The 12,354-nt window shown below is 35.8% G+C and overlaps 1 protein-coding gene and 1 non-coding gene across 2 annotated transcripts; one reads left to right on the top strand and one right to left on the bottom strand.

Annotated features, from left to right (window-relative positions):
• Positions 1-6,540: 6,540 nt before the first annotated feature.
• On the bottom strand, positions 6,541-6,644 carry LOC127900094 (small nucleolar RNA R71). Its single transcript, XR_008052121.1, has one exon. It is a non-coding gene; the product is annotated as a small nucleolar RNA R71 (small nucleolar RNA).
• Positions 6,645-8,722: 2,078 nt separating this feature from the next.
• On the top strand, positions 8,723-11,589 carry LOC127900042 (uncharacterized). The gene is made up of 5 exons (XM_052434414.1): positions 8,723-8,883; positions 9,610-9,805; positions 10,007-10,363; positions 10,610-10,842; positions 11,263-11,589. Exons 1-5 carry the CDS (start codon positions 8,737-8,739, stop codon positions 11,449-11,451), a joined length of 1,122 nt encoding a protein of 373 aa, XP_052290374.1. The 5' UTR covers positions 8,723-8,736; the 3' UTR covers positions 11,452-11,589.
• The last annotated feature ends 765 nt before the right edge of the window (positions 11,590-12,354 follow it).

Raw genomic sequence — 12,354 nt, 5'->3', positions numbered from 1 at the left:
TTTCTACCTTTCCAAAGCTCATAGAGAGTTTTATTAAGATGAGGTCTAATTAACACACAATTTGAAACATAACAAATAGTATTGACGGCCTCAGCCCAAAAATAGTTAGGCAAAGAATTTTCATTCAACATAGTCCTAGCCATTTCTTGAATCAACATATTCTTTCACTCAACAACTCCATTTTGTTGTGGAGTTCTAGGTGATGAAAATTGATGCACAATGCCTAAATTATTGCAAAAGGTTTCAAATGCATGATTTTCAAACTCTCCTCCATGATCACTCTTAATGCATGGAATACTATACCCTTTTTCATTTTGAATTTTCTTACAAAACACTTTAAACGCATCAAGAGCATCATCCTTATTAGCTAAGAATAATACCCATGTATATCTTGAAAAATCATCAACAATTACAAAAGCATAATACTTCCCACTCAAGCTAGCATACCTTGAAGGTCCAAATAAGTATATGTGAAGTAGTTGAAGAGGTTTTAAAGTAGAAATATGAGTTTTTCTTTTAAAAAAGGTTTTGATTTGTTTACCAAATTGAAATTCCTCATAAATGCTGTCTTTTTGAAAACTGATTTTTGGAAGACCTTTAATTAAATCATTTTTGGAAATCTTTGAAATTAAATCCATGTTTGCATGTCCTAGTCTTCTATGCCATAACCAACCATCATCATGTAATACAGAAAAACATTTATCATGTGTAAATGCACAATCTATATCAATGGTATAAACATTAACACATCTATTTCCTACAAATAAAATCTTGCCATCACATGCATTCTCAATAACACATCTAGTCTTATCAAACAACTTTATAACTCTTATCACATAATTGACTAATGCTAAGCAAATTGTGTTTCAAGTTTTCAACTAAACACACATTTTCAATAAAAGTAGAGGATACATTACCGATATTTCCAATACCAATGATCTTTCCTTTTGAATTATCTCCAAAGGAAATGTTTCCACTCGATCTTGGTAAAACTTAAAAACCAAGAGTAATTCCCTGTCATGTGTCTTGAACATCCATTGTCCAAGTACCACTTATTTTTCCTTTTCTTTGATCCCTGCAGAAAAAGTTTCTAAATTTTAGGTACCTAAAACTTCTTGGGTCCTTAAGTGTTAGCAATGGTTCCTTTTAGAACCCAAACACATTTCACACCATAATATACATTTATTTTCATTGGACATCTATTTTTCATGTGACCATCTTGATTACAATAATAACATACAACATGATTGTTAATGGAGGTACTCTTCTCAAAGTAATTTTTATAATACTTTTATTTCAAATTTGGCTTATAGTCAATACCTCTTTTGTCAAACATACGGTTTTGTGAATTAAGCAAGTTATCCAACATCTTTTGCCATTTGTGAATTTTAGCATAATTTCATTTAGCTCATTATTCTTCTTCGTAAGCACTTCATTCTCTTTTATCAATTCATCTACATTTGATTTTTCATACTCATATGAAGTACTTTGTTTACCTTTAAAAGATGCAACCTTATCAGGTAACATTTTATTCTCTAACTCTAATTATTTTATCTTCTCATTCAAAGAATCATTGCATTTTTCTAGGGCATCCTTTTCATTTGTAAGTTCTACCATTTTCTTTTTAAGGCATGCATTCTTTTTACCAATTTTTATCCATTCGTCATACAATTTTTTAAAAGCATTATGTAACTCATCATATGTTGGAAGATCACTTACCTCATCAAGTTCATCAAATGATTCTTCCCCAATTGCCATGAGAGCTAGATTTGCCATCTCTTAATGCTCTTCATCGTCACTTATTTCCTCATCGCTATCATCCCATATGACTACCATTGCTTTCTTTTTTAGCTTGTTGAGAATAGGACATTCTGACCATATATGTTCAGGCCTTTTGCATTCATAGCAATTAATTGGCTCCTTCTTCTCATTTTGATTCTTGAAGTTTCTGAACTTTCTCCACTCACTAGTTTTCTTGTAGAATTTTCTGAATCTTCTAGTTAGCATAGCCATCTCCTCATCATCCAGCTCGCTTTCCTCACCACTCTTATGTTTTGAAGCATTGAGAGCAATATTTTTCTTATTCTCCTCATGCCCTTTTTTCTGATGTCAAGTCTTCTTCATATGAAATGAGAGAGTCAATTAAATCATCAGTAGGTAGAGTATTTAAATTTTTTGCTTCTTCAATAGTAGTCCTCTTAGGTCTCCATTCTTTTGGAAGTGACCTAATGATTTTCTTAACTTTCTTGCTATTTGAAAAAAACTTTCCTAGGGCTCCAGGGTGTGGACTATGTCTGTAAATCGTGTATACATAGGATACACACTTTCATTTTGTTCTATTTCGAACATTTCATATTGACGAGTGTATCTACCGATTTTAGACTCTTTAACTTGATTTGTCGCTTCATAGACAACCTCAAGTTTATTACATATTTCTTAAGCACTCTCACAGCTAGATACTTTATGAATTTTTTTTTATCAAGAGCACAAAACAAAGCGTTCATTGCGTTCGAGTTTAAAGACATTTTTTCTTTTCTAACTCACTCCGTTGACTTGAAGGTCTTGGAATATCATCTTTTACTTCATTTTTAGTCATAGGCATGAATGGACCATCACAAACAACTTCCCAAATTTCATAATCTAAGGCTTACAAATAAATTCTCATCCTAGTTTTCCAATATGGGTAGTCATTACCATCAAAGAATGGTGGCCTAGAAGTGGATTGTCCTTCCCTAAGGGTAGAGTCATTTTGGGTTGCCATGGATCTTTTACTCTAGACGGTTAAGTCCTAACAAGAGAACCTTGTTCTGATACAAAATGAAATACTATCTAAGCAACCCAAAAGGGGGGTGAATTGGGTTTCTAAAAATTATGCAATGCTTGAACAAAACTTAATGCAAATCTTTAAATGAATTTAAAATAATAATAAATAAATCAACCAAAATGTAAAAAGATAAGGGAAGAGAGATTATCGGTTAACTGTTTCAAAGCTAACGGTTCACCGTTTGCTTTCAGAATCACAATTTTAACATAATTTTACAGGGAATGATTTTCTGATTAAGTTAACAATTATCCATATTTCATGAACATATTTAGAAATATTATACAGCTTTTAAGAAATTGTTTATCAATGAAAACTCCAACATTTTAATCAAAAACATATATAGTTTGTTATCATCAAAATCAATACTATAGACATATACATGTTAACATAAACTATATGATACACTTGATAGAGGTTCACCTACATGAGTGTGGAATTGGGTCGGTTTCTATGAGAGCTAGATGGCCATCTCTAGAGCACAAATTTATTCTAAGAAACATAAGGCCATTAAAGTGCCAAACCACAAAATAACAAAACACTGAGACATGGTTAGTTGTTCAATGGCCGGTTGATAGCCTAAAAGGCACCAATTTATATGCATTAAACTTTATGAAGAAAATTGAAGTGTTTTGAAATATGTAGGGGATTGTTGGAACTTTCTTAGTATTTCAAAATACTAATGTCCTATATTAGAGGGAAGTGAGAACAATCACTTTTCTATTTGATTTAATTTTAAATTAGAGTTGAATAAGTTAAATCTAGATGTGATTTGGATTATTCAAAATTAAATTAAATTATAAGACACATAGATGACTAATTCAAATAAAATAAGGAAAGTGGGTGACTAATTCAAATTGAATTAGGAAAAGGATTATAGAAGGTTTCTCTATATAAAGGAGACATACAAAGTCTTTTAAAGTACAACCACAATTACATCTCCTTCTATCTTATATTTTCTTCATTAATTTCTTTTTCTATGTTCAAAACTATTGTGCTTATAGTGTAATCTCACAATAATGCCGCTATTGAATCCTGAGCCCAATCTGTATTATTTCTATCATTTTTACATCGAAAAATCTTCCTAGAGGAGTGGAAATTAGTCTTAAGGACAGTGCTTCGCGCACGTCTTGACGAAATTTCATAGTTGCTATTGGATGAACAATGTCATTAATAGTATCAAATTAACAATATCAGTGAACAGTGACATGAACAGTACCAACAGTTGTTTAATTTTCCCTTTGGCTAAGCAAACTAGATTACCGTTTTCTTTGAGTAAAATTTCTAGCTCATCATCTTTTGAAATGTTGCCTGTTGATATTTGGGGTGGTTATCACATTGCTACTTTTCTTAAGGCTGCTTATTCTCACCATACTTGAAAGATGAACAATAATCTATACGTCTACATGTATGAAGCTAAATTAGTAGTAGTAAATAGATGAGAATTGTTGAGTGTTAGAAAATGCATATTTATAAAGGAGAAAACCGTCATTTTACATTTTAAGTCTTACTAACAACCCTTACTTTTATATATTTAACCTTCTTGTGATTTAATTACATGTGTTTTATTTTAATTAAGTATTTTATGTATTTTAGGGGCATTATAGTCATTTCACAATAAAGGAGGATCAGACGGCAAAACGGACATCACTTTTGAACTCAGGACGGTCGAAAACCTTAGGAGGAGCATAAAAGGAAAAATGGCACTATTCACATGTACGGTACTATTCACGTGTACGGTACTGTATACGTTACTATTCACGACACTGTTCACATAGACGGATGATGACGTGGCATTGACCGATGATGTGGCATTGACTGATGAGGTGTCGCGATCCTGTTGGACTAAAATTCTTATGTACTGTTGATGGTGACGTGGCAGCATATCAGTGGACGAAAAATCTCGCGTACGGTGCATGCATCACACAGGATTATTTTCAACCAAACCGCGTTACTGTTCATCCGGGTCAAACCGCGTTACTGTTCAAAGTCGGGTCAAACCGTGTTACTGTTCATCCGCGTGGTCAAACCATGGACTGTTGACTGATGACGTGGCGCAATCCTGAGCGTCCAAACTGTTTTTAATCCGATGGCCATGATTTACTCCATGTATCTATAAAAAGGGGGCCTCCCCCCCCCTAATTTGATATCTCTGAATCCATTTTTGGGATCCATTTTTTGTAATTCCCTCTCCATCTTGTATTTTTTTTGTATTTTAATAAATTCCCATTTTGCCCCTAGTTCAATTATGAGTGGCTAATTTTCTTTCAAGCTTGGGTTGAAGGTGAAGTCTCAACATGTGTCATGGGCTTAATTTGGTAAATTTATTTTCTCTTCCCCTCTAGTTTTTGTGGATGTTTTGACTTCTCGTCGACAAATAATACTAATCTTGTCTAGTACCGCCTTGGTTTCACCGGCCCTCTGGTACAAGGTTATTATTATTTGGCACGATAAGCCCTTAGCACCATATTGATTAGAGCGTGGTTCATGAGGTGTGGATTCCCCCCTCATGATTTAATTGGCATTAATACGGATTATTTAGCCCATGATGCATGTTGATACGGATCCAGATACCCAAGTACGTCGTTTCAATAGAATTATCTTCAATTTATTCTCGCCATTGCAATTCCAATTTTAGAATTTATTCTCGCCATTTTAATTTAAGTTTTAGCATATACCAAATCATTTCCACCATAAATCCAACAACCCATTTACTAAATTAATTCTATACACAATTAAAATCCACCTCCTCGTGGGATCGACACTCGTCACCATAGATCTATACTACAATAGATTCGTGCGCTTGCGAGTACATTAAAATTTGCACAACAAGTTTTTGGCGCCGTTGCCGGGGAGGTAAGTAATTTTAATTCATAGAATTAATTTTTGTGAATAATTTCTTTTATTTGTTTTCTTGTATTTTTTTTATTATTAAAAAAAAAAGAAAAAAAAAGTGAATCTACATTTAAAGGTTAGTATTTCTTTTCTTTTTCTCTTCTTTAAAATTTTGTAATTTAATTTTCCATTTATTTTTCTTTGTAATTTTTTTTTGTTTATCTTATTAATTTAATTTTTAGTTAATTTCTTTCACGTATTTATTTTTGTGTATTTTTATAGAAAGGTTGTAATAGCGCAATAAGGTTAGTATCGTAATTTCTCCCTCTTCTTTATTTTTATTTGTTTTGTTCCCATCTTTATTTTTTGTTTTGTTTGCATCTTTATTTTTATTTTATTTATTTTGCATGCATGGTCGTAGGTCATTATTACCTAATCTTGAACCTATAGACCTTGAATTAGAAAAAACACTTCGCACACACAAACACGTTAAAAATAAAATGGATTTACAAGCACCACAGGAGAGGCCATTTAAGGACTATTTTAGTCCCTTAGCTAATTTGAGCACGTCATGCATAAGATACCCAAATGTAGCTGCTAGGAGTTTTGAATTAAAACCTAGTGTGTTAAATTGTCTCCCTACATTTTATGGCCTAGAAAATGAGGATCCATATAATCATTTGAATGATTTTCATGCCATTTGTCAAACATTCAAATATGAGAATTTTTCAGATGATGATGTTAAACTTAGACTATTCCCATTTTCTTTAAAAGATAGAGCTCGTTCATGGCTTAATACATTGCCTGCTAATAGCATTGCATCATGGGAACAAATGGTTACAAAATTTTTAAATAAATATTTCCCAGTGCATAAAACCAATGCTATTCGCAGGGAAATCTCGGAGTTTACCCAGAAAGATGACGAGCAATTTTTCGAAACATGGGAGCGATTCAATGGGCTACTCTTGAAGTGTCCACATCATGGGTACGAGAAATGGCACCAATGCCAATACTTTTTGGAGGGATTATTGCCGAATGTGCAAGAATGGCTAATGGCAACAAGTGGAGGAGAGCTAATGTCAAAAAGTGCATCAGAGATTTGGGAATTCTTCCAGCGACAAGCGGATAATTCCCAACAACGGAGTCGATCACTCAGGAATACTAGACGAATTAAGGGAGTAAATGAGGTTCAAATTGGCGAGTCAACTTCGGGAATCAAAGAAGTCAAGGAGATGGTTGAAGGTCTTGCTCGACAAATAGCATCGTTATCGACTGCTAAATCAACAGAACCACATGACCATGACTCATACTCAGATCAAGCCAATGCCATAGGTGTAATGAGAAAACCATCGAATTACAACCCATACTCCAACACATATAATCCTGGATGGAGAGACCACCCCAATTTTTCATGGTCTCAAGGATTCCAACAAAATGGACCAGCAGCTCCAGCTCCACCAATGCAACAAATTCCTCAAGCCTCTCAGCCCCCATTTAGACCATTCAATCAGAATCAGAACTACTCTCAACCCAGACCATGGGAGGATGCATTCCAAAATTTCAAGAATGTTACTCACTCTACGATTGAGCAACAGAACCGCACCATTGATGGACTACGAAATGAATTGAGAGCAGGCTTCAACTCACAAGCTCAATCGGTTTCAAGCCTCGAGAAGATGGTGGGACAACTTGCTTCTTCAGTTCAAACCTTGGCAATGACCGTTGAGAAAGGTAAGTTTCCAAGTCAACCAGTGCCTAATCCTAAAGGAGTACATGAAGCAAGTACCAGTTCACCACAACAGCATGGAGAGGTCAAAGCAGTAATGACCTTGCGAAAAGGAAAAGAAGTCGACAACAAGGTGGAGATGCCAGTGACAAAAGAAAATCAAATTGTACCTGTGAATGTTGAGGACTCATCACCGGAGGAAAAAGAAGAAACCAACCCACGAGAATATGTTCCAAAAGCTCCATTTCCTCAGAGGTTAGCGAAAGGAAAGAAGGGAAAATCCACAGGTGAGATTCTTGAAATCTTCAAACAGGTAAGTGTTAACATCCCTTTGCTTGATGCTATTAAACAAGTTCCATCCTATGCCAAGTTTCTTAAAGACCTTTGTACTAAAAAGAGAAATATGCATGTTCAAAAGAAGGCATTTTTAACAGAAAACGTTAGTTCTATACTCCAACATAAAATTCCTTTAAAATGCAAAGACCCAGGCTCCCCCACTATCTCATGTAGTATAGGGAACCACACAATTGAGAATGCTTTGTTGGATTTAGGAGCTAGTGTAAATTTATTGCCTTACTCTGTGTTTGTGAAACTTGGACTGGGAGAATTACACCCAACTCCAGTGGTGTTACAACTTGCAGATCGGTCCACGAAAATACCTCGTGGTATTGTGGAGGACGTGCTTATCCAGGTAGACAAGTTTTATTTTCCTGTTGATTTCATTGTAATTGACACTCAACCAATACAGGATTCAAGGAAGCACATCCCCATTATTCTAGGCCGACCTTTCTTGGCAACTGCGGATGCTCACATTCAATGTAGGACCGGAAATATGCAATTGTCCTTCGGCAACATGACTATGGAGTTGAACATCTTCAACATTGCCAAACAACCTCACAATGCAGATGATGAAATTGTTGATGTGGATTTAATAGAAGCATTAGTTGATGACACTTTTGTTTCAAACCTTAGTGATGATCCTTTACAGACATGCTTAACTCACTTTGGTTTTGATTTTGATTTTGATATTGACAGATCGGTCGAAGAGGTCAATGCCCTACTTGACTCAGCACCATCTATGGACACTAATAAATGGAAGTCAAGAGTTGAACAACTAGCACCATCAGAGAAGAAACTCATCCCATCATCAGAATCACCACCGAAACTCGAGCTCAAACCATTACCCAACACTTTGGAATATGCATTTTTGGGAGAAGAAAGTTCTCTGCCGGTAATCATCTCATCATCCCTCAATGATGAACAAAAAGGTAAGTTGTTGGATGTTTTAAAAGAGCACAAAGGGGCATTAGGATGGACCATAGCAGACATCAAAGGTATAAACCCAGTAGACTGCATGCATTACATTCACCTTGATGAAAATGCTAAATCTACTAGGGAAATGCAACGTCGGTTAAATCCTAATATGAAAGAAGTTGTTAGAACAGAAGTCCTTAAGCTATTAGACGCAGGTATCATTTACCCAATTTCTGATAGTTCATGGGTCAGTCCTGTACAAGTTGTCCCCAAAAAGTCAGGAGTCACAGTAGTTACCAATGCTGATAATGAATTGATACCCACTAGAGTGACTACAGGATGGCGTGTATGCATTGATTATAGAAAATTGAATTCTGTCACACGTAAAGATCATTTTCCTTTACCATTTATCGATCAAATGCTTGATAGATTAGCAGGCCACGAATTTTATTGCTTTCTAGATGGTTACTCAGGATATAATCAGATTCCCATAGCACCAAAAGATCAAGAGAAAACTACTTTCACTTGCCCTTTTGGCACATTTGCATATAGGAGAATGCCATTTGGATTATGTAATGCATCTGCTACATTTCAACGATGCATGTTGAGCATTTTTTCTGATATGGTGGAACGATTCCTTGAAGTCTTTATGGATGATTTTTCTGTCTTTGGTGACTCGTTTGATCAATGTTTACATCATCTAACGCTAGTTCTGCAGAAATGTATCGAGAAGAATTTGGTCTTAAATTGGGAGAAGTGCCATTTTATGGTAAAACAAGGTATTGTCCTCGGTCACATCATTTCGAGCAAAGGTATTGAGGTGGACAAAGCCAAGGTGGATCTCATTTCTAATCTTCCTTCACCCAAAACAGTCAGAGAAGTAAGATCTTTCCTTGGGCATGCTGGTTTCTATAGACGTTTCATTAAAGATTTTAGCAAAGTTTCTAGACCCTTATGCAATTTACTTGCTAAGGATGTACCTTTTATCTTTAATGATTCATGTCTCATGGCGTTTGAAAAATTAAAACAATTGTTGACATCATCACCCATCATTCAGGCCCCAAACTGGAGCTTACCATTTGAGCTCATGTGTGATGCATCTGATTATGCAGTAGGAGCAGTTTTAGGACAAAGAGTTGATCGAATTCCTCATGTTATTTACTATGCTAGTATGACATTGAATGATGCACAGTTGAACTATTCAACTACTGAAAAAGAAATGCTAGCAGTAGTGTTTGCATTGGAAAAATTTCGATCTTATCTTATTGGTTGTAAAATAATTGTGTTCACAGATCATGCTGCTCTTAAATATCTTCTCACAAAGAAATATGCAAAAGCTAGACTAATTCGTTGGGTGTTACTTTTGCAGGAATTTGACTTGGAATTCAAAGATAAGAAAGGGTCAGAAAATGTTGTGGCGGACCATCTCTCTCGTCTTCACTTTGACACAATTACAGAGCCATTAATATTAAATGAGTCATTTCCAGATGAACAATTAATGAGTGTGGAAGTATTACCTTGGTATGCTGATATAGTTAATTATCTTGTTACAGGTAAACTTCCAGAGCATTGGACCAAGCAAGACAAGATCAAATTCTTTGCGGAAATAAAGAATTTCTTTTGGGATGACCCGTATTTGTTCAAGTATTGTGCAGACCAAATTGTTAGACGATGTGTCCCAGAAAATGAAATTCAGAATATCCTTTCATTCTGCCATGAACAAGCTTGTGGAGGCCATTTCAGTGCTAAGAAGACAGCGACTAAAGTTTTACAATGTGGTTTCTATTGGCCATCTATATTTCGAGACGCTTACACTTTCTGTTCTTCATGTGATAGGTGTCAACGAATAGGAAGCATTACACGAAGGAACATGATGCCACTAAATCCAATTTTAGTGGTTGAGATTTTTGACGTATGGGGTATCGACTTCATGGGACCCTTTCCCCCTTCTTTTGGCCATCAATACATATTGGTTGCTGTTGACTACGTATCAAAATGGGTAGAAGCAATTCCATGTAGGACCAATGATCACAAGGTGGTAATAGCATTTTTAAAAAGCAACATTGTTTCGCGCTTTGGATTCCCTCGAGCGATAATCAGTGATGGTGGTGCCCACTTTCGTAACAAAGCATTCAAAGCTCTTTTGACAAAGTATTCAATCACACACAAAGTGGCGACCCCGTATCATCCGCAAACCAGTGGCCAAGTTGAGATCTCCAATCGAGAAATAAAGCACATATTAGAAAAGACGGTGAGGCCAGACAGAAAAGATTGGTCATTAAGACTTGATGATGCCTTATGGGCATATAGAACGGCTTTCAAGACCCCGATTGGGATGTCACCTTACAGGCTAGTGTATGGAAAAGCTTGCCACCTACCTGTGGAACTCGAGCATCGTGCATATTGGGCCATCAAGAAATTCAATTTTGACATGCAGCAAGCCAGCTCAGAAAGAAGATTACAGCTGGCAGAACTTGAAGAAATTCGCAATGATGCATACGAAAATGCCAAGATTTACAAGCAACGAATGAAAGTCTTCCATGATAAGCAAATTATGAGAAAATCGTTCACTCCAGGTCAGAAAGTGCTTTTGTTCAATTCTCGCTTGCACCTATTCCCAGGTAAGTTACGCTCTCGTTGGTCTGGCCCATTTATTGTTCATACTGTTTTTCCACATGGGGCAATTGAAATTAAAGACCCAAAGAACGGTGTCACGTTTAAAGTTAATGGTCAAAGATTAAAGCCATATCTAGAGTACCAACCACATGAAGAAGACACCGAAATAAATTTGAGTGACCCACCAAATTTGAATTGATTTTTTTTTTCTTTTCGTTGATTTGATTTTTCTTTCTTTCTTGTTATTATTATTCTTTTGCTAATTGAAATTGTTTTTGCATAAGTGTGTTTATTTTACCATTAAGTTTTCTCTTATCATTTTTAATCATGAGTCTCATACTTAGACCGTTCCTCCTGAACATTCTTAAACCACTTCAACGTGTCAAAACTCATCTCAAAAGACAGATTCAATTTTGTAAAACACAACGCATTTGGACTCTACAACCACCAGAGTTAGTAGCCTATGTTAAGGGTTTAGAAAGCCAACTCAGAGACATTGACAGAAGTGTTTACGACATCCAGTTGGAGCTTGAGGTAAATTCAATAAGAGGACGATTTTAATTTTCTTTGTGTGTTTTAATTTGTTTTTCTGTTTGTGTGCTTTAGTTTGTTACCCCAGTGAAGTGGCGGATAATGGTACTCCGTGACAATCAAGTCGGTTACTTCAGTTTCCCATAATAACTGATATTCTGAGGCGAAGGTATGGACAGAAACGAGATTCTAGCGAAGCTTCACAAGCGATTCCCTTCACTTCCTCAGAATGCCCTCCTTACGATCTATAAAGCTCGGTCCGAACGCATGCGATTACTCATGAGGAATAACATACCTGCTGACATCCGTTGGTTAATCGAGGCTAAAGTACGATCGGCAGGTGAGTTACCTCCAAAATTTATTGCATACATGCCTGGTTGTGGTAAAGGAAATTATGCAAGAAAACGACGAGCTCGAAAAATTTCTGTTGCTTGTCATAAGTGTGCCAGAATGAGTTGCAATAAAAACCCATGTTCTTTAGGAATGATGTCTGATAACAGGGAAGATAAGATTCAATTCATTAGGGATGGCTTGAATAAGGAGTCATTGGATGATATCCTTTTGTCTCTTG

The sequence above is a fragment of the Citrus sinensis genome, chromosome 9, assembly GCF_022201045.2.
Source record: "Citrus sinensis cultivar Valencia sweet orange chromosome 9, DVS_A1.0, whole genome shotgun sequence".
NCBI classification, from domain to species: domain Eukaryota; kingdom Viridiplantae; phylum Streptophyta; class Magnoliopsida; order Sapindales; family Rutaceae; genus Citrus; species Citrus sinensis.
This window is presented reverse-complemented; position numbering and strand designations above follow the sequence as displayed.

Coding starts and splice junctions, on each gene's coding strand:
- LOC127900042 (XM_052434414.1), top strand. CDS start 8,737: ATGCATTACATTCACCTTGATGAAAATGCTAAATCTACTAGGGAAATG. Junction 9,806..10,006: donor TCATGTTATTTACTATGCTA/GTATGACATTGA, acceptor TACTTTTGCAGG/AATTTGACTTGGAATTCAAA. Junction 10,843..11,262: donor ATCCGCAAACCAGTGGCCAA/GTTGAGATCTCC, acceptor TTCCCAGGTAAG/TTACGCTCTCGTTGGTCTGG.